The sequence below is a fragment of the Saimiri boliviensis genome, chromosome 18 (assembly GCF_048565385.1).
Source record: "Saimiri boliviensis isolate mSaiBol1 chromosome 18, mSaiBol1.pri, whole genome shotgun sequence".
Lineage (NCBI taxonomy): Eukaryota > Metazoa > Chordata > Mammalia > Primates > Cebidae > Saimiri > Saimiri boliviensis.
Window position 1 is genome coordinate 24,345,959 of NC_133466.1, and position 23,548 is coordinate 24,369,506.

General features: G+C 36.9%; 1 protein-coding gene across 1 annotated transcript in view; it reads left to right on the forward strand.

The window, feature by feature from the left end:
• The window catches only part of C18H21orf91 (chromosome 18 C21orf91 homolog), a 30,453-nt gene extending 19,048 nt beyond the window's left edge, over nt 1-11,405 (forward strand). Inside the window, exons 3-5 of the mRNA XM_003934326.3 lie at nt 4,422-4,958; nt 6,272-6,334; nt 6,747-11,405. Coding sequence (XP_003934375.1) covers nt 4,422-4,958; nt 6,272-6,334; nt 6,747-6,913 — 767 coding nt within the window. The 3' untranslated portion in view covers nt 6,914-11,405. The remainder of the gene's footprint in view (nt 1-4,421; nt 4,959-6,271; nt 6,335-6,746) is intronic.
• Nucleotides 11,406-23,548: the final 12,143 nt, after the last annotated feature.

The following is a 23,548-nucleotide window of genomic DNA, read 5'->3' on the forward strand; positions in this document are numbered from 1 at the left end:
TTACATAGGTATACACGTGTCATGGTGGTTGGCTGCACCCATCACCCCATCATCTACATTAAATATTTCTCCTAATGTTTTCCCTCCCCTAACCTCCCACTCCCCGACAGGCCCTTATGTATGATGTTCCCCTCCCTGTGTCCCTGTGTCCTTATTGTTCAACTCCCACTTATGAGTGAAAATACGCAGTTTGGTTTTCTGTTCCTGTGTTAGTTTGCTGAGAATGATGGTTTCTAGTTTCATCCATATCCCTGCAAAAGACATGAACTCATCCTTTTTTATGGTGGCATAGTATTCCATGGTGTATATATGTGTCGTTTTCTTTATTTCAGTCTACCATTCATGGACATTTTGTTTGTTCCAAGTCTTTGCTGTTGTGAATAGTGCTGCAATAAACATATGTATGCATGTGTCTTTATAGTAGAATGATTTGTAATCCTTTGGGTATATGCCCAGTAATGGGATTGCAGGGTCAAATGGTATTTCTGGTTCTAGATCCTCAAGGAATTGCCACACTGTCTTCCACAATGGTTGAACATTAGTTCAACCCACCAACAGTGTAAAAGTGTTCCTATTTCTTTACATCCTTTCCAGCATCTGTTGAGAAACCCATGCTTAAAAAATAATAATAAGATTAAGACTTTTGATTGCCAGTTAAGGTCTTGGTTCGTTAATAATGACTTTATGACCAAAAAAAAAGTGACATGGATATCTTTGAAATGTCTTAATGTGTTGGCCTTCAGATTTGCTATTAGCAAGGAAATTATAGTACAGTCTTGGTTGAACTGCTTTGGAAATTCTTATAACTCACTTCCTCGGAAGTATCAAATGATTGTATTGCATTTAGATTCATTCCCTTTCAAAAGCTGCTTAGGAAACAAATTAGTGCTCAGAGTTGTTTACACTTGTAAATGCAATTAAAATTGAAAAGTCAGTTGGGAAACTCACTGGGATCTCTTGATAATAGCAGTGGTTGTTTCTGCTATAATAATTTGAACTGGTGAGGTAAAAAAAAAAAAAATCACTTCAGGAGTTTATAAAATGATATGTGTGTTACCAATGCACATTAGGTGAACTATTCACATTATTTTCTAGATTAAAAAGTAATTTTTTTCAAGTATATGAGGTAATCAGTATATTATATTCTTTGAAGTTTTTGTTTCCTCTGTTACTGCCACACGGGATATTTTTTAATATGCTTATAAAACAGATGTTTCCAATTGAACTTTAAAAACTAGTCAAGTTTTTAAATTTTAGTATAACTGACATAACTAAAGAAATTAGAGGTACGTATCTAAATGATGAGCTACAGTTAACATAAAACAGTCTTCTAGTATATGTTCTGTTTGTAAATTTCTATTTTAAAAATATGTATAATCAAGTAGAAATTCATGATTTTCTTTGGCAGACTGATGCCACAGGAATGCCATTTCTGTATCAGTGCCACTGATAAGTTCTTTATACTAATAGCCCATTTGACTAAATATAGGAGTAACTTCACTGAAAGATGCCTTTAATTACCCAGCCTGGCAGAACTGCACATTCTGGTTCCCTTGCTAGGAGAGAGACCTTGTAAGGGACCTTGAGTGATAATTGGTTTGTTTTTGCTATTTTAAAATATAATTTTAATTTTCTTTTATGCATTTAACTGCTTTTGAGTACCCACTATGTGCCAGGCATTTTGACATTGAAAATATATATGAGTAAGATAGATACGGTCTGTATTTTTCACAAAAAGTACATTTTGCCAGAAATACAGGCCAGGAAAGAGGCAATTATAAAATCTGGTGTAATAAACTCAGATGTTTGGGTTAGGCAAGGCTTCTTAAGGGAAATGAGAACTAGACAGGAGGGGATGATAATGATGACCCACATTTGTAGTGGGAGTGGTACTGGAGTGAAGCAGAAGGATTTAAGATCTTGTAGGTGCTAGATTTTATGGGGGAGAAATCTGTTAAGATGGTCAGCAAAACATCCAGGATTGCAGGGAGTGAAAAACTTTAAAGGAGCACACTCAGGTTTCTTCCTTGAGTAGTTGGTGATGCATACTTGGTAAGAGGATCAGCTTTGAGTTGTGTCGTGAGAGAGGAAGAGGAGTTAATGTTCAGTAAGGTGAGTTTGGGGAGCCAGTAGGTACATCTAAGTGGAAATTATATTACATGAAACATTAAGAAGAAACAGTGGCTAAAAAACTTTACAAGTCCACGTTATTGTTCGGATAGATATCTATTATACTCACCTGTTGTTGAACCTCTAGAGTACATCAGAGAATTAGCTATTTAACGTAATTACTTTTTCATCTTGTTTTAATATAATTTCTGGAGTTTCTGTATAAATGTTAAAAAGGCTACAAAATTTAACAACAAATATTAATTACTTTCTATAGCCTGGTTCACAACCTTTTTTATATGCTGAAGAATTTCATATAAATTGGAGGAGAAACTTATAAACTACTATATTTATATTCAACTAAATCATTGTTAAATAGAGCTGAGGCAGTGGACTGAGAATGAGACCATTTACTGTTTTGAGGTATTAGCTAACCATCTGTTGGCAACAAGACCAAAAAGAATTTGCAGAGAATAGGGGAGCTCTTTAATAAATGTTACAATTAGTAACAGGCAAGTTTCAGATTTTCTCTGCGTACTGGTGTTTCCCAGAAAAGTAAGCATTGGAATCAAATAGCAGATGCAACCATTTTTCCTTTGGTGTATAATTTGCGATAACTACTGTTTTCGTCTTATTACCTAAAATGTGTAATAATAAAACTTTTAATAAAACAGGGCGAGTTTCCTTTTTATGGCAATTTACCCAGTTTTGAAGATGTATACTCTATTAGCAAGTAAAACTTGGAGAATTACCCTGTACATATTCTAATGTTGCTGGAAATTTGACCTAATCAGATAATAACTGGTAGAAATGTATACATGCTCACAATTGCAGTACAAGGAACAAAGTGATAAATAAAACGTGTATTAAATTCTGTTTAAGCTTCTAGCAATTTTGTGCTAATTGGAAGAATCGAGGCTCAGATATTTGAGTTTACCTCGTAAGAGCAGTTGTTTACATGTGTTTATAATATTAATGTGTTTTAGAGGTGTGTTCACATAGCTTACAGTAACTGTTGAGGGAACTGATAACCAATTTAACACTTGGTTTTGACAGTCTCACCAAGTCCCACCATTGGCTGATGTTATTTTTTTTTAATTATATTCACAAGTATGTTAATACTTGATTTCATACCATTAAAGAGCAAATGCTTCATTATCTTTCTTTTAGCAGACTTTGGAGTTCACGTAATAAAATCACTGTGAGTTCAGTTTTCAAAAGCAAAGGATGAATTACAGAATGTATTTTTTTCTGATGAATCAGCTAAAACTTTTTTTTAAACTAGCTCCTGAGTGGCTCTCCACTTACTCCATTTAAAAAGCTAAGCAGATTTAAACTGTTTAGTTTTGGCAGACATAAATTTTCAGGTCCATATTCCTGATTCACCTTCAATATAAAGGTAGCAGCGTTTGACTTTAATAATATGGTTCGAACTTATAAAAATGTGAATATATTCTATATTTTGAAATGTATTTTATATTTGAAAATGTATTCTGTATTTTTAAAAAATAATTGAGGTTGCGTCTGCATACTTACACTCTTCTAAGTTGGTAGATATGAAAGTAATGTTAATATTTGTTATTTATGGTATATAATGAATATTTGTGAGTTAAGGAATTACTGGCTATTGGATCTTGACAGAATTTACTGCTATATGAAAAATGATTGTGTATAATGCATTTTTTCTAGGAGATAAAATTACAAGGTTTTAGTAAGTATAAAATGGAAACATAAAAAATGTTAGATGCTTTTTCTTAAGAAATCTAAATAGTTTATTGAATGTTTGACTTTCGATAATTTGTAATTTTCTGGTTCTGGTTTATTTTTCTCCAGTAAACATAACTCATAATTTAGGAACATGATTTACTGTGTTTTGGAGGGAAAAAAAACCTTGTTGAGCCTTTCTGTTATTGAACCTTATAATATTGTAGACATTTTTACAAGTGTGTACTTCAGAAGGTTTAATGAAGAAAGCACTATAATGTAAAGGCCAAGAATCTGTAAAGGTAAATTGCTGGGTTCAGTAGTATTTTTTTTATATTGTGTAGTAACATCTCTGGACTAAGATTAAAATTGAATAATTAAGTTCTTAGAAAGGTTCTGCTATTCATAAGAATTTAATAGTACTGAATATAATAAATTGAAGCAGAAATTATTAGGCCACATTGTATATTAATGATATTTTTTTAGCATTTTTCTTCTAATTCACAGACTGTCAAGGATGCTGATTTTACTAAGATTTGTATATTCTTAAAGTGATTTCAAGAAGAAAACACAATTCTTCAAGTCTTCTGTTTCTTTTTCTTCCATAGGAGTACCAAAGTCTAATCTCTTGCACACCAAATCATTAAGGGGCCATAAAGACTGCTTTGAAAAATACCATTTAATTGCAAACCAGGGTTGTCCTCAATCTAAGCTTTCAAAAAGTACTTATGAAGAAGTCAAAACCATTTTGAGTAAGAAGATAAACTGGATTGTACAGTATGCACAAAATAAGGATCTGGATTCAGATTCTGAATGTTCTAAAAACCCCCAGCATCATCTGTTTAATTTCAGGCATAAGCCAGAAGAAAAATTACTTCCACAGTTTGACTCCCAAGTACCAAAATATTCTGCAAAATGGATAGATGGAAGTGCAGGTGGCGTCTCTAACTGTACACAAAGAATTTTGGAGCAGAGGGAAAATACAGACTTTGGACTTGCTATGTTACAAGATTCAGATGCCACTTTATGTCATAACAGTGTATTGTGGCCTCATAGTCGCAACCAGGCACAGAACAAAGAAGAGACAATCTCTATTCCAGAGGCTGATGTCCAGACCCAGCATCCACATTACAGCAGAGAGGAATGTAAGTAAAATAGGGAGAAAAGTAAAAGTTGGGAGGTTTGGGGTTTTTTTACATTTGTATAAATGTATAATGGCTCAAGAATTTTGCTGTGGAATTGTAGATTTGGTAAACATTGTATTTAAATAACAGGTTCACCTTAGCAAAAATGAGATATCTTAAAACTTTCATTCACTGGAATTCTCCTATGTTCTAAGCATTGAAGTTAGGCAGTTTCCATATTTGTTGTGCCATTTAAAATGATTACGCTAAACAGAATCAACAAACTGTGAATTGGAACATCTAGGACTCGTATAGTGTAGAAGTACAGCTTTGTCTGTTGGCTAATACACATTGTCACGTTGCTAATCCCTACAATACTAATTGACTGGTGGTGGCATTTCAAAAGCAAAAATCTGACATTTTACTAAAGGCCAAAGGTAATGTGTGCAGTTATTGTAAAGTTAGAAGGGGTGACTCATTCTGTCTACGTCTGTTTCTACAAAAACTTACAGAAGCTGAGGTGATTTTGTCTTGAAATCATGATTTCAGAGCCAAAAGGAACCTCTGGTATCTTTTTAAGATTGTATATCTAGATAGACAAATTGATTTTTCAGACTGCAGGTTATACACTGTGTAATGCTTAATCAAAATAAGCTTAATGGGTAGTGACTAACACTTTTTTAAAAACTAAAACAGAATAGGAGATAGCAGAATTCACTGGACCGACTACTAAGTATTTTTTGGTGGAACTTTTGTTTCAGTGAAGGGTGGTGGTATACTGGGAGTGATAAAAAAAATATATATATATATATATATATATATGTTTCTGGCCAGACACAGTGGCTCACACCTATAATCCCATCACTTTGGGAGGCCAGTATGGAAGGATCACTTGAGCCCAGGAGTTCAAGACCAGCCTAGACAACATAGTGAGACCCTATCTCTACAAAAAATTTAAAAGTTAGCGAGGTGTGGTGGCACATGCCTATGGTTCCAGCTCCTAGGGAGGCTGAAATGGAAGGAATCACTTGAGCCCAGGAGGTTGAGGCAACTGTGAGCCATTGATTGCACCACTGGATTCTCGCCTGAGTGACAGAGCAAGACCCTGTCTCAAAAAAAAATAAAGATAAAATTTTCTTACCATGGGTTGTGGTCAGGATTTGAAAACTTATAGTCTACGCTTAGGAGAGCTAATGGTTGAATACTGGAGTGCTGCTGAATGTTGTGTTGGAAGTTAAGTGCAAATTTTTAAAACTAGGATATTGTGTTGGTAATGTAAGCAGCGTGTTTTCCTAGGTTGTTGTGATAATAGTGAATACATTTTCATGTTTCAGTGGATTTGATGACTCTTGGTGAGGTAGAGCAACTGAATGCAAAGCTCCTACAGCAAATCCAGGGTAAGAATCACTCTGAATGCTTTTTTGTGTGTGAAAATTTTGACATAGAAAATCACCTATGATAGTGCACCATTGGCTTTATCGACATCTGTTTACAGATTCTAACTGAGAAATATGGCTCAACTATAGTAACAACCGCCATTTTTGCGGTGCATCTCTGTAGTCATTGCTATAACTGAAATTTCACTTGAGGGAGAGAGCCAAATTCCAATTGGCTGTGTAAAGTATACAGAATTCCTAGGATGATCAGAACCAGCATGCTTTGTAGAGAACACAACTATTTCTTTGGTGTCAAATCAGTTTCATTGTGACACTTTGCCCAATGCATAGATTTCAGTTAGAGTTCTTGAAATTTAAATCATAGCATTGGCTTTCTGCATATTAAAAATGAAACTTTTTATATCTTTTACAGAAGTTTTTGAAGAGTTAACACATCAAGTACAAGAAAAAGATTCTTTGGCCTCACAGCTCCATGTCCGCCACGTTGCTATTGAACAGCTTCTGAAGAACTATTCTAAGTTACCATGTCTGCAAGTAGGGCGAACAGGAATGAAGTCACACCTACCCATAAACAACTGACCTAAACAGACCTGCTTCGTATGCCCTAACCTTTATTGGTCTCCCAGACATGCAAACTTTGAAGAAGTTTGAAGAAAGTTGTGGTCCATTTTTTTATGGTCATTAAATTTGCCAAACATGAGGCAGTATTTAACATCTTTGTCAAATAAAGCAGATCATTATACTCTAGTCTTCTAGGGCTAATCATTTTGGCTCATTTGGGGACTCTTTTTCCTGTAATTACTAAACAAATTTTATTACATGTGACTACTTAAATAGACTGTTACAGTGTCATTTTATTATATGTAATTCACCTGTCAAAACAACAGATTAACAAATTCCTTAGTCTAAAGATGATTTTTAAGAGGGAAATGGAATTCATATCACCTCTTTATTATGAGCAATATTTTAATATAAAAATTTTATATGTAAAAATGCTATTTTAGGTACTTTGCCATTCTCTTTATAAATGTGTATTCAAGTGGCTCTGTGTATTTATTTACACTATTATGTGTGAATATGTTCACCCATATTTCAGGTCACTGCATTTTATTCTCTTAATACAATGTTTTTACAACTGTACCTTGCTTTCCAAAGATAAATGTATTTTGGATTAGAAATCAATTTAGTTGAGTTGTTTTAACTTCTAATAACTTATAAAAAAAGGTATTAATAACTTTTTAAAGCAAGTATTCAAGTAAATAAAATACATATTTTGTTTTGTAACAAAAGCAATTCTGAGTGAGTTCAGGAAGAAAAGACTAATCTGGCTTTTTTGTCAACTTGTCTCCATAGAAATGAAAGCCTCCTCTACTTCTTTAATTATTAGCTTCACACCAGTGACTGATGCATTAGAATTTGGACAGAGTAAGTCAAGCCTCATTTGCAATTCAAATACAATGTCTATCTTCAAATTGAATATGCTGTGAAATTGTTCTGTCTTTGAAAAGTGAGGCTATTTTGTGTACCATTTTGGGTAAAGTTTCAAGAATACTTAAACTGTCTAAATTGTATTATCACCATCATTGAAATTAGTGTTCAAGGAAAGCATTGTGAGGTACTTTCCTAAAGTTTAGAATCTAAAGAGAAATAGAAGAATTGCTTGACAGAAGAAAAGCAAAACTCCTAATTAAAAAAAAACTTGAGCCTATGTATTAAGAGAATGTTCTCGCAAGTTACCTATGATGTTTCCAAAGAGTTTTTATCTAGCAGATTGTCTCAAATGGCTAGATAAGTTTTAGTAATGTATTAGAGTACAAACGTTACAATGCAGAATTAAAATGGGCTCTAAATTCTATTTTTAACTTGTGTTTAGAATGTATTTATGAGGTAGATCCTTTGCTTGAAAGTATCTACAGAAAAGCCCAGTAACTTGGCAGCTTCATGCATAAAGCTATAAATGACATTTGCCTTAAATTTGGCAGCCTACCATGGCTTGGGTTAGATTTTATTCTTGAACACAAAAAGTATTTAGCTAAGCAAAGAAACACTTCAGTTTAGTTGAAAACAACTTTTTGTAATGCTAAAGTATTAAATTGGCTTGAGAGTATTAATTGATATTCATTGATTTTGTTTTTCTTTTTAAGTATAACATTACTTTTTGGAGGGAATTTTTGGAAAGATGCTTTCAGTTTCTCATTCTTTGAATCATGAAAAATGAATTTAAAATCCAGGGAGTATGGATATACATTGCCTTAGTTTTGATGAGCTTTAAATTAAATGTGTGCAATATCAAAATATTTGAACTTACAAGTTGGGTAAATAACATTTCCTGATTATGCCAGTATCTTAGTGCTTAATTGTTCCCACATTTTCAAATTTTGACTTACTCTTTTTTGGCATAATTCAGTAAGAATGATAAGAAAATGTAATTGCAAGCCAGCCAGTGTGTTTGCACACATTTGGGTTTGTGTTTAGATGAGTTAGGGGCAGTCATAAAAGTTTGGGATATGTTGCCTTTAATATCAGTAGTAGCATATTTCCAGAATATGAGCCATAAGTTGCAATCTTGAATACAACAGTGTTATCCAAAGAAAGGAGTTTTCTGACAAATATGTAGCTTTACTAATGAGGATGGAACAATTGGGTGAGAGTGTGCATGTACTGAGGTCTTAAGTGAGGACTCTGATTTATTCCATTTAGATATTTCTACTTAAGCTCTTCAAAGGAGAGGTGCTCTTAAAATTTTGCGGTGCTGGTACTCACACTACTTTATTTGGATGAGTTTCTAGTAAAACATTCCTGTTGAAGTATTTTGCACAGCAGTTTATCCAAATATTTGGTAAACTTAGAATTTAGTCCTGTGTTTGTTTTCTTAATCAAATATGCAATTATTATGTAAGCAAATATAAGTATCAGGTACAGAGTTGAGTTCCATCAGAACATGCAACATCACAAATACTGGTTTCTGTGCTTGGCTGTTCTCTACAGTTAGTAATTTTTGAGGACGTTTTGAACCAAATCTCATGTACTACTGTTTAAAAAGTGGCAAAACAGACTGCCAGTTGTCCATTACTAAAATTTCAGAGCTTATATGATTAAGGGGAGTGAGGTAAGACTAATCTTTTTCATGTTCAATTTTATAATTAGACAAGTCAAATTGAGTTTAAAAAATAAGAAAAGTGTTTTTGATCACCACACAGGGTTGTTCTCTTTAAAGTTTTAAATCTGTTCAACCGTACAATTAAGCTAAAAATCAATTATGTTTACTTTGGAATTACCATCTTATCCTTTGATCCTCATATTAATATCTAAATTAGTCTTTTTTGAAAGGCATGCACTTGAGACTCCAGTAATAGATGATTCCGGCAGCAGAATAGTGTTTTTTTCTGTTACATTGTTTCCTATGCACAATGTTGGAACAAAGACACACTCTTTGTTTTTCAAAATACATGTTCATTTTACCACAAAGTGCCCGTTTTTATATACATTTAAGGATTATTTTTTCAATATCAGTTCATGTTGGAAAGCGATTTCAGAAATATAGTCAAAATATATAGTCAAATATATCTTGACAGGCATCTAGAGATTTTTTTCGGTTTTTTTATTTTACCATATTCTTTACAACTGAAAATGATTTTTTGTTTTCTTTAGTTGTTTATATGTTTTTTACCTTAGTGTTTGCACTGATAAGGCTTGTTGGTCCATTTTTGTTCATTTTCTTAAAGTAAACTTTTAGATATATTTGTTTTATGTTTCCACTTGGGTTTTGTTTTGTTTTGGAAGAATCTGCTTTCATTATTAAATTATGAAATGTAAAATATAAATGCTGTAAACTTAAGTAGGAATTTTTTAAAGAGTAAATTATTTGTGTAGCTTCTTGGGTGGTTCAGGTTACTGACCAAAAGGTGGGTTACATGTACGTGAAAATTTTAAAAGGTACCATGTAAAATTCTTGTATTGTCACTTTTTCTGACTTATGCCAGTTCATTTACTGACAAATGTTGTTACCAAGTACTTATTAAGAAGTTTAATACTCTGCACAAACATTTTATTACTTTTTGTTCAGATGTAAAGTAAAGATAATTATGTTGTTTCAGTGTATGATTGTATTGTTAACATTAGATTGGTAAGAGTAATTATTTGAGGAAATTTGTGGTGAAAATTAGTAAGAGATAAAACTCTCAACACCGTTTATTCTTACCGGGTAAAATTTTGTGGTCATGGGGTAGGGTAGAGTTTAGTAACCAGAATAATAGAGCCCACACACAAAATAAAAATAACTTGGAGGAGGGCTAATGCTTGCATCTCAGTATTTTTATTTCACTTCATCCTTTCATAATTGACCTTGTTATGATGCAGTCTAGCCTATTAAGTAACTTCCAGCTATGGTACCATTGATATGAACCATATTATAGCAAGTCTCCAAAATACCTAGTTTGTAACATACACTTTCCCTGTTATTTTTAGTTTGAGTCCACATTACTAATACATTTTAATAATATTTAATTATTTCACAATTTTAGGTTTACCAAAGTAAACAAAAAATCATGAAGATAAGTATTGCCCTCCCCAAAAAGGTTTAAAGATTAGTTGAACTTCCCTCCAACTACACCTAAAGCAAAGGGGAATTTTAGTAAGTGTGTGTACCTTGTTTCTTTCAAACACATCTAGAATGTGTTTCTTTCACCCTACTACCTCCAAAAGAGGCAGTTTAGAAAGTATTCAGTAGTGACTTTTGTTAAATGCCATTTCGCGTGTGTGTGTGTGTGTGTGTGTGTGTGTGTAAATCTTGCTTTAAAACAGTAGTATATACTATAGTCATTGAACTTAATCTCTCTGGTGTTAGAAATTTACAAAATTGTATTAACACATTAGAAAAAAATGAAGCTGCTGTGGTAACACCAAGTTTGTTTCAAAAAAAGTATTTAGACAATTATTTGGCTGTTATATTTTCTTTGAAAACTGCAATAATTTATATATTTGTATTGCTCTGCTTTAGAACTGTAACTATATATGCTTGTCTACTATTTTTAATTTTACAACAATAAAATAAGTATTTTGTTATCTGCTAGCTTGAGTGGATGTTTTTAAAAGTAGCATTTTTTTAAAAAAATGGTGGGTCGACATGAAGGGTTTTGCTTTGCAGGTTCAGTAAGTCTATACTTAGAATGATCTTCTCTGACAATTTCTTAATTTCTTGTTATAATCTTACCTTATCTCTGATACTTAATATTCTCTCTTTCCCAATACAGATGCAGGAAATAAGATGCCTGGACTTACTAGATGTGTATGCAATTTTTTTAATTGGATTGTAGTTCATACCCAGTAATAAGCACAGGTGTTTAACTGTATTGAGTTTTAACAAATGTATGCAACTGTAGAGCCATCACTCCCTTTGGTTCCCTTCACAGTCAGTTCATTAACCATTTCCTTTCCACTGATGGTTCTGATTTTGTTGTGTTGTTGCCCATGCTGAAGTGCATTGGCGCAATTTCCACTCACTGCAGCCTCCACCTCCCAGGTTCAAGCGATTCTCCTGCATCAGCCTCCCAAGTAGCTGGGGTAACAGGTGCATACCACCATGCCTGGCTAATTTCTGCATTTTTAGTAGATATGGGGTTTTGCCATGTTGGCCAGGCTGGTATCAAACTCCTGACCTCAGCTCATCTGCCTGCCTTGGCCTCCCAGAATGCTGGGATTACAGGCATGAGCCACTGCACCCAGCGTGATTCATTTTTATGACTGTACTTTGCATTTGCCTGCATTAAAAACTTTATATAAATGTAGTCATACAACATATGCACATTTGTTCCAGGCTTTGTTCTTAAAATTCATCCATGTTAGTTCAAAGATCAGTAACAGTTTATTTGCTTTTTTTTTTTTCTGACTAGTGCTTCTTTGTATAAATATATTATAATTTGATTATTCACCTGTTAATGGACATTTGAGTTGCTTTTAGTTTGGGGCTTATATGAATATTTTTAATTGGCTTTAAAAATTATTAAAATAGGAATACAACAGAGTATTCAAGGTCATTTTTAGTATTATGAATCTGAATATTACCAGCTTTTTTCACAAATGATTTTTAAAGTGATTTATATGATGCTTTAATGCCAACAAGCAGTTTAGGAAACAAAGATGATTATACAAAAGATCAGAGGCAGATTACAAAATAAGAACTGCTTGAGCATTGAAACATTTCATGGAGTACTAGAAAAATCTCAGTTTTATTTGAAATTCTCTTCAAAGTCTAATAGTCATATTGCTTTGATTCTCCAGAGAGGAAATGGAGACCAAGAGTCTTATTTGGAAAGAGTACCAGACCACAAATGAAGTTATCCCGTTTAGCTTAAACTAAGTGACATTAAGAGAAATTCATTGTAACTTTTCTAAGCCTGACTTCATTAGGCTTTGTTCATACTCAGTTTCCCAACCTTCTTGGGAATTTTCAAACTATTTTTAAAACGGTTTGCCCTCCCCTAATTTTTAATGTCATTATAAAGACCAGAAATTCTTTGCAGGTCTTAGAGGCTGACAAGTCTTACATGGGTAATGGATAGAATAGGAAGGGGAGCTGCAGGCAGAGCAAGGCCTGTTTTATATAATTTATATAATAATACTCTAATTCATAAAATGCTGTTTGAAAGGTTTTGCTTTTAGAATCTGACGTAAGTGATGTGTTGGATCCTTGCAAGTTTACGTCTTTGGGTTTTATTTTCCATTTTTTTTTTTTTCGGTTTTGTGGGTTTTTGCTGTTCTTCTACATCTGAATCCCCTTCTAGTGTTTGGATGGCACAAGTCACCTTCACCTCTAGAAGCAAAAACTTCAAACACCTGTGTATATGAGGTACCTCGCCCTGACTGGTGAAGCAAAGATACTAGATAAGGGAAGGTCTGTGTTGAGGGCATCAATGGCTAACTCTCAATAGGGACAACAGTCATCATCCCATATCCAGTAGGAACAACAATCATTATCCTATATCCAGTAAGTACAACAGGTAAGCTCCTGACATCTGGTGTTTGAATAGCCAATGCGTTGTATACATTGGACTGTGACCCTAGTAGTTGCTTACATCACCTTTGTTCCTGCCTGGTTTCCCAGCCTTCTGGGTGATCTCTCCCCATTGTATAAATTCCTTTATAGCCTAAGTCAACCAGTTGCTCTCTCTAGCTTGCAACTCAGAGCTCCTGTTAAACCTAACCTCTTCCACTGGGTCTATGTCCTGTGTTCTACTCTGAGATCTTATGAAATTGGTTTCCAAAAGTGAACTTCTAAGAGTCAATACATATCTAAACTATCCCTCAGCCACATGGACTGCCTGTTGAGTCAACCAAATCTGTTGGGAAGATTCTGAAGAGAAATTAAGCCTCTTGGTAATGCACATGTCTGTTTTTCTGTTAAGAATGTGCTTTGGGGCCGGGCGTGGTGGCTCAAGCCTGTAATCCCAGCACTTTGGGAGGCCGAGGCGGGTGGATCACGAGGTCGAGAGATCGAGACCATCTTGGTCAACATGGTGAAACCCCGTCTCTATTAAAAATACAAAAAACTAGCTGGGCTTGATGGCGCGTGCCTGTAATCCCAGCTATTTAGGAGGCTGAGGCAGGAGAATTGCCTGAGCCCAGGAGGCGGAGGTTGCGGTGAGCCGAGATTGCGCCATTGCACTCCAGCCTGGGTAACAAGAGCAAAACTCTGTCTCAAAAAAAAAAAAAAAAAAAAAAAAAAAAAAAAAAAAAAAAAAAAAAAAGAATGTGCTTTGGGACAGGCACGGTGGCTCATGCCTATATTCCCAGCACTTTGGGAGACCGAGGCTGGTAGATTGCTTAAGCCCAAGAGTTTGAGACCGGCCTGGGCAATGTAGCAAGACTCTGTACAAAAAATTTAAAAATTAGCCTGGCATGGTAGCACAGGCCTGTAGTCCCAGCTACTTGGTGGGCCAGAGACTGAGGTGGGAGGATTGCTTGAGCCCAGGAGGTCAAGGCTGCAGTGAGTTGTGATTGCACCACTGCATTCCAGCCTGAGTGACAGAGCAAGACCTTGTCTCAAAAGAAAAGAAAAAAAAAAAAAAAAACTGCTCCAAACCATAAACTGCCCTAGAATTTACTTCCCAAAAGATACGGTAATGCTACTTTCCTGCTAAGAGACCTTTCAAGATTATCACTGCCTAAAAAATAAAAGCCAGTCCCCACAGTTTAACATTTAAAGCCTTCACCATTTGGCATCTACTTATTTTCCATTTTAAACCTTTCTCAAATTTCAGATGAGTTATGTGCCACAAACTCCACCAAGCCCTGTAAGTCTTTGGGTCCAAGGGATATAAAAGCCAACAAGATTCTGTTGGTCAACTGGAAAGTATTCTGCCAAGAGATTAAAAAAATAAGGATTGAATAATGTTTATTGTATAGCCACCAGAAATTCATGGAGTACAGTTTTAATGGACCTGTGAAAGCAAAAGTAGATCACAGGAGATGGATGCAAGGTAGAACCACGATTTGAATGTATTCCCTAAAGTTCATGTGTTGGAAACTTAATCCCAAAAGCAACAGCATTGAGAGGTGGGTTCTACTAAGAGGTGATTAAGTCCTGAAGGCTCTGCCCTCACGGATGAATTAGTGTTATGGAGGGAGTGCATTAGTTATCATGAGAGTACATTTGTTATAAAAGCATGTTCTGCCCCGTTGCTTGCTTGCTCATGTCCTCTCTTGCGCTTTCCACCATGTTATCACACAACATGAAATCCTGCCAGATGCTAAGCACCATGCCCTTGGACTTCCCAGCCTCCAGGACTGTAAGCCAAATAAATGTTTGTTATTAATTATCCATTCTGTAGTATTCTGTTATAGCAACATAAAATAGATTAAGACAGGTAGGGTTGGCCGGGCGCGGTGGCTCAAGCCTGTAATCCCAGCACTTTGGGAGGCCGAGGCGGGTGGATCACAAGGTCGAGAGATCGAGACCAACCTGGTCAACATGGTGAAACCCCGTCTCTACTAAAAATGCAAAAAATTAGCTGGGCATGGTGGCGCGTGCCTATAATCCCAACTACTCAGGAGGCTGAGGCAGGAGAATTGCCTGAACCCAGGAGGTGGAGGTTGCGGTGAGCCGAGATCACGCCATTGCACTCCAGCCTGGGTAACAAGAGCGAAACTCCGTCTCAAAAAAAAAAAAAAAAAAAAAGACAGGTAGGGTAGTACATTTGCAGTATGATCTCTTTAAAAAGTTTATGAAGTGAAGTTGAGGCAAAGAAGATGTTGAGTCCGAGGTTATTTATTTAAAGTTCAGTAGTACTTAAACATGAACAAATACTAAGAGGACAGATCCAGTGAAAAGGCTAACAATAGAGAGGTAGCAATTATCAAAGGAATCCAGTTTGAAGAGACAGAACAGAGTATCATACCAAGAATGACTTGTCTTTGAAGAGGTTTAGGGTTACCTCAGGTTTTGACACTAGAGAAAAGATAAAACTATAGATGAACGTATCTGAGACAAGAGTTGTTGGAGAGTAAGTTGAGAAAGTACTTAAACAGCTAACTCTATTTTCTTTTTTTTAAATTGCATTTTATGTTTTGGGGTACATGTGAAGAACATGCAAGATTGTTGCATAGGTACACACATGGCAGTGTAATTTGCTGCCTTCCTCCCCTTCACCTGCATCTGACATTTCTCCCCATGCTATCTCTCCCGACCTCCCCACCACCCAGTCCCTCCCCTACTTTCCCCCAACAGACCCCAGTGTGTAGTGCTCCCCTCCCTGTGTCCATGTGTTCTCATTGTTCAACACCCGCCTATGAGTGAGAACATGCGGTGTTTGATTTTCTGCTCTTGTGTCAGTTTGCTGAGAATGATGGTTTCCAGGTTCATCCATGTCCCTACAAAGGACACGAACTTATTGTTTTTGATGACTGCATAATATTGCATGGTGTATATGTACCACATTTTTCCTGTCCAGTCTATCATTGATGGGCATTTGGGTTGGTTCCAGGTCTTTGCTATTGTAAACAGTGCTGCTATGAACATTCGTGTGCATGTGTCCTTATAGTAGAATGATTTATAATCCTTTGGATATATACCCAGTAATGGGATTGCTGGGTCAAATGGAATTTCTATTTCTAGGTCCTTAAGGAATCGCCACACTGTCTTCCACAATGGTTGAACTAATTTACACTCCCACCAACAGTGTAAAAGTGTTCCTATTTCTCCACATCCTCTCCAGCATCTGTTGTCTCCAGAGTTTTTAATGATCGCCATTCTAATGTGTGAGATGGTATCTCAATGTAGTTTTGATTTGCATTTCTCTAATGACCAATGATGAGCATTTTTTCATATGTTTGTTGGCCTCATGTATGTCTTCTTTTGTAAAGTGTCTGTTCATATCCTTTGCCCACTTTTGAATGGGCTTGTTTGTTTTTTCTTGTAGACCTGTTTTAGTTCTTTGTAAATTCTGCATATCAGCCCCTTGTCAGATGGGTAGACTGCAAAAATTTTTTCCCATCTGTCGGTTGCCAATTCACTCTAATGACTGTTTCTTTTGCTGTGCAGAAGCTATGGAGTTTGATTAGGTCCCATTTGTCTATTTTGGCTTTTGTTGCCAATGCTTTTGGTGTTTTGGTCATGAAGTCCTTGCCTACGCCTATGTCCTGAATGGTTTTGCCTAGATTTTCTTCTAGGGTTGTATGGTGTTAGGTCTGATGTTTAAGTCTTTAATCCATCTGGATTAAGTGTAAGGTGTCAGGAAGGGGTCCAGTTTCTGCTTTCTGCACATGGCTAGCCAGTTTTCCCGACACTATTTTCTATGAGGAAAAAGGAAAAGATAATGGGGCAGAGACTTAAGGGAAATGGTGAAGTGCTGAATAGCTACCACTTGAGTGAGAAGAGTCCTAACCATCAGAGGAGGGGTTTAGAAGAGGTGAAAATGAGGAACCATGACTCACCATTGGTTGAGGTTGCCTGAATTTGCATTCAGATTTTGTTGCTGTAAAGAAGAGGTGTTTGGAAGAGTGAAAATGAGGCACCATGACTGTTGAGAAGAGGTGGAAATGTTGGACCATGACTCACCACTGGTTGAGGTTGTCTGAATTTGCATTTGGATTTTGTTGCTGTAAAGAAAAGGGAGTATTTTTGAAATGAGAGTAAACTAAACTGAACGTAAATCTACTGAAAATAGATAAGAATCTGAAACTGAGATAAATTTATGGCTCAGAAAGAAAATTTACAAAAATGCTGATAGATGAAATTTCAAGTGTGGGATAAATGAGAAATTTGAAAAGTTGGGCATGTGGGAAAAATACGAATACTATAGTCTTGACTTGTTTTTTTTTTTTCAAACAATAATTTTATTTGTTCTCTCAGCATTTGTTGCGATGGCAAGGGTAGACTAAGACTCTGTTGTGAAGGTCAATCCCTTATAGGTCAGTTGGTATCAAGCTTCACCAGAAAGAAGTCAAGAAATCTTTCACCTAGATGAGAAGAGGTTTATAAGAGGATGGTCAGTACAGTGTACAGAACGTAGAAGAAAACCATAGCATAGCTAACACAGAGTTTCAGATCTGTAACTTCAAAGCAGAGAAAAGGCAGTGTGAATAGAGAAGGGCCATTCTAGAGGAAAGAAGCAACTGAACTGAAAAGTGATGAAGGCAGAAGAGAGGTTGTAATGAGCAAGGTGATTACTAAACTGACATGCAGGAACTTCTAATCTTCTTTTGCCACAACTAAGCACCTCTTTACCTCTCTTAGCCTATTTTCTCATCTGTAAAAAATGAAATTGAACTTTTTGATCTTTAAAGGACCTTCCAGCTCTAAGTATAATGAATATTAAGAAACCTACAGTGGAAAATCTCCCAAACCCCAGTATGAACAGCAGAGCTGAGCTGAAAGGGCAACAACAAAAAATAAAAAAAAATAAAAAAAAAAATGTGGTTTAAGTGGAAACTGTGAGGTGCTGTTACAGCAAGCTATTTCTGTGATCACCTGTGACAAAAGAGAAAAGAGGGCTGACTCAGCCTGGCTCCTATTATAAGCAGCTACACAATCCTCTGCATACTGTTTAAGAGCATCTATGTTGTAGAAAGAAAAAGAGGTCTATATATTTTGACATCTTTTTACTCTCTCACATTCTCATGTCAGGGGAAACTATTGGGAGAGAATGTTCTCTTAGGAGTAATAGTGGGATGGTTCTCCCACACAATCAGAAGTTTGGTCACCTCCAGCAGCACAGTTCTTAAAGGCTAGCTCCTATGTATGGGAAATAAGACATGGAAAGCCAATATAGTAAGCTAGTTAATAGGATATAATTTATTCATCAGTAGAATTGTTCTCTCTTCTGAGATTACATCTTTCCTATGGGGATAGTAAATTGTTCTTTCGGTTTATTTTGTTTGTTTGTTTGAGACAGAGTTTCACTCTTGTTGCCCCAGCTGGACTGCAGTGGTACAATCTTGGCTCACTGCAACGTCCGCCTCCCGGGTTCAAGCAATTGTCTTGCCTCAGCCTCCCGAGTAGCTGGGGTTACAGGTATGTGCCACCATGCCCAGCTAATTTTGTATTTTTAACAGAGACAGGGTTTCTCCATGTTGATCAGGCTGGTCTCAAAGTCCTGACCTCAGGTAATCTGCCTGCCTTGGCTTCCCAAATTGTTGGGATTAACAGGGGTGAGCCACCATGCCCACCCTAGTAAATTGTTCTTTCTTTCATGAAGTGATGACAATAGATGGTAGATTTTCATTTTTGTTTATTTGTTTAGTTTTAAGTCCTTACTTGATGAAATTAAAACCACGATATTGTATTGATCTGTTAGGGTTCTCCAGAGAAACAAAACTGAAAGTATGTATATAAGTGTAGAGAGAAAGATTGGTTTAGTTCCCTAAACCAGCCCTGGGGGCTGGCAAGTCTGAAACCTGCAGGACAGGCTGGATGGGTGGAAACTCCAAGAGTTATGCTACAGTCTTGGGTCTGAAAGCAGTTCTGAGGTAAAATTCCTTCCTCTTCAGGGGACCTCAGTCTTTTCAGATCTTTAATGGATGGGATGAGCCTACCCACATTATGGAGAGTAATCTGCTTTACTCAAAGTCTACTTATTAAAATGTTAATCATATCTAAAAACTACTTTCAAAGCAACACCTAGACTGGTGTTTGATCAAACAACTGGGAGCCATATTTTCCATTTTATTTCAATTTTAATTTAATACTCCATGAATTTAACAAGTCTGTAAACCATGGATCTGGCATTATTTTATCTGGACAGTTGTCTGAGCAGCACAACGCTAAATCCTCTACTCAGGTCATCACAATCTCCAAAGAAAGAAGTGCACATAAGCGGCTCTTTTGTTGTTGTTGTTTTGTTTTGTGTTTTGCTTTTTTTGCTTTTTTTTTTTTTCCATCTCAAACAGTAACAATGGCTCTTACACTATTCTGAATTTTTCCATGTGTTCTAAGAGAGCTTAGAGGAACAGCTTATTATTTTTTAGAATAATCCTTTGTGTAACAAAAATACAAGTTATTTCATTTGCAGAGTTATTTTTTCCTCTTAATCTAGTGTTCAATCAGAAATTATTTGAAGACTGAGTGTTATACAAAAAGTAGAAGATTCCATGCCTCTAATAGATTCAGTATCCACTAATTTTAGATAAATTATTAAAGAGTTTTAGAATGTTGAACATTTGATTTGTTCCTCTCCTATTCTTGCTTCCTGCCTCTGTACCCCATAGACATCTATCCGGAAAGTCGTCTTAAGAGAAGGAGCCTACTGAATCTCATCTACCACGAACCCACAGCACATGTTTCCTTGAGAAAGTTTACATAGTCCCAGCTATTAGAAGAGTTGTGGAGTTCCCCAAGACTAACTGGGTAAATAACTAGGTTGCTGGCCATCTTGATGTGGAGAAGCTTTTTCCTTTTTGTCCTGATCAGATAGCTCTGAAACTAGAAAAAGCAGCATCTGGGCCTCCTGCTAAGTTTCTCTTCATTGTTGCTGCCTACTGCTTCTCACAAAAGCCCCAGGAAAATGTGGGGACCCAGTGCACTGCCCTTGTCCCACAGAGACAACGGGGCACCTCCCTTGCTTAAAAGAACATGCAGAGGGGAGTTGAGCTAGTGACATGCAAAACCACATTTCCTTTGCTGCCTCCATCTCTTCTCATCTTCATACCTGTGCGAATACTGAGGGACATAGACTCACATCTTGCAGGACTACACTGCTTCCATCAAAGTACAGAATAAATTTCTATCCCAGATGGACACAGATTGGTCTCTTCTCAAATGACAAAATGAACCAGCATGTGGGATATATAAATATCATAAGAAACTACTAAAAATGTAGCACTAGAGGGACCTTCAGGAGACTTGTAGCTTTGATTTGATTTGGTTTCGTTTTGTTTTGTTTTAGCAGAGGTCTTTGTTTAAAAAATGTCCTTCGAGAATTAAAAAATGTGAAATATATAGGAAACAGAGTTGCTCCTGCTGTTCTGCTTTAAAGACAATGGAGATTATTGGACCAAAGTCCCGTTTGTATTCCTCTTAGTGACAATCCCCCAGTTTCCCAAACCTTCCATCATGAATGAGCCTCTGAGGCAGCTATGAGAGACCAGCAGGGCCCTCATGACCTACAAAGCACCTTTTAGAAACTGCTTGTCTACTCTAATACCCTTAGGTGGCCTAAGTCAGTTAAGAAACCTCCAAACATTCATACCTTGTTACCCACATGTAGGCAAAGACAAGCTCCAAACCTCCAATTCTGTTTCCAAAGCTCCCATGCCCTGGTATCACTTCCAACTGGGCTTCTAATTTTTATTTTTATTACATAAGATCTTTCTAATGGAATTGTAAGCTGTTTTTCTACCCTCTGATGGACTACAGCCAGGATAGGACTACACTGTTGGAAAAGAATAGGCAGCACAAGTTTTCTAGGGAATTCAGAGGTATCTTAGATGTCTTTATTCTGAAAGTCAACTAAGATAGACTATGGAAAGAGTAATACCAGTAGAACTTGCATAGCAAATGCTGCTTTACATCAAAAAACCAGTTTCAGCAAAGTTCGTTTATAAGAAATTTCAAAGCTTATACACATCTATTGTGATTACCTAGGGGGGAAAAATCACTTACCCTGCTGCTCCTGACTGGCTCTTCAAAGTAAAGCAGCTGAAGTTATATATTATTGTAGTCATATGTTCAAGGGCCTGTGGGTACTGTGTGGTTTTTCTAGTCAACAGAAGAAAATCAGAGCAATGTGTACAAAAGTCCACATATGTCCCTTATCATACTAGCATCTCTTGTGCAGAAATATATTTTTTGGCACCATACCCTGGAACCAAAGAAAAGGCTAAGGTAGATGGAACAGCAGATAAGCTCATAAGAAGCCAAATTCCAATCTCACACCTGAATGAATTTGAAATGGAAGTCCAGTTAGATACAAAGAACTTTAGAACAAGATCTGAAACTGTTAGTTAAGTAGCCCTCTTAGTCATTACCACTAACCTGATGCTTATTAGAGGGAGGACCCATCCAATTACCCACTGCTTGGTTCCCTGTTGTGCTAATGAACAGGAAAAACAGACTACCACTAAGAATTCATGCCTGTGAGCAGCCTGCAGCTTATCCACATGTCTGGGTGTATGGAATTGTTCTGATCAATCAACTTAGGTAAAATCTTATTACTGGTAGATGCCAGAAATAGCACCAGCAAAATGCCTTAAGAAAACCCAAAAATTGAGTTTGTGCTATTTCTTCCCCTTCTGGAACAATTCCATCTTAGAGTTATCAGGTGCAACAAGCAAGGTTAGGGTTAGTCATTCACAGGGGCATGGTGAGGTGTATTTGAGCTGTAGCAAATCAGGAGGGCCTAGCATGGGGTTAGTGGGGAGGCCTGATGCAGGCTGTCAGATCAAGAGTGGGAGGAAGAGGGCACCCCATGGGGGCAGTGGGGAGAGGGAGATTGGGGGTGTGGTGCCAGAGCCTCAGTGGGCAGAGGAAGCATCAGCAGGGGGAAAGGTTATTAAACAAAAATGAGGCAGATGTCTCACTTGGCCAAATTATTCTCTTGTAAGGGGGGGAGCTGGGATTTGAGGCAGGCCTTCTGGCTAACAGTTCTAGCTCCAACTTCTAGTAACTCTAGTATCTATTAACAAAATGTACTGTTCTTTTTTTTTTTTTTTTTTTTTTTTTTTGAGACGGAGTTTCGCTCTTGTTACCCAGGCTGGAGTGCAATGGCGCGATCTCGGCTCACCGCAACCTCCGCCTCCTGGGTTCAGGCAATTCTCCTGCCTCAGCCTCCTGAGTAGCTGGGATTACAGGCACACGCCACCATGCCCAGCTAATTTTTTTGTATTTTTAGTAGAGACGGGGTTTCACTATGTTGACCAGAATGGTCTCGATCTCTTGACCTCGTGATCCACCCGCCTCGGCCTCCCAAAGTGCTGGGATTACAGGCTTGAGCCACCGCGCCCGGCCAAAATGTACTGTTCTTATCACCTCTTATGACTTATCACATTTGTTTGGGTCTTTAAGCATCAGCAAATTTGCCTTGCAAACTGCCCTTATGCTAAAGAGTATCTGTATGAAAGGAGAAATTATACATTCAAATAGTCATGTGATATTAATTAAATAAACCAGATCGTAGCTCAAATTTGCTATTGAGACATGATCTTCTAGTTTAAAAAGTAGACTATAAAAGTGCTGTTTATTCAACTATCATTCAAAGACCTATTCATAAATCTATACTTGGGTCATAAAAACTCCCATTTTAGAGCAGGCACATAAAGAGATGCCTCCCATAATTCAATGACTTTGCACCCCATTCTATTCATAACAACAAAGTGTAAAATGATTCTCTTAAAAAAACAGACAACAGGAATGGCTGGCAAGATGACCAAATAGGAACAGCTCCAGTCTGCAGCTCCCATCAAGATCAACACAGGAGGCGGGTGATTTCTGCATTTCCAACTGAGATACCTGGCTCATCTCATTGAGACTGGTTAGACAGTAGATGGAGCCCACAGAGAGCGAGTTGAAGCAAGGTGGGGCATTGCCTCAACCAGGAATTGCAAGAGTCAGGGAACTTCCTCCTCTAGCAAAGGGAAGGACTGTGCCATGAGGAACAGAGCACTCTGGCCCAGATACCATGCTTTTCCCATTGTCTTCACAACTCGCAGACCAGGAGATTCCCTTAGATGCCTATGCCACCAAGGTCCAGGGTTCAAGCACAAAAACTGAGCCATTTGAGCAGA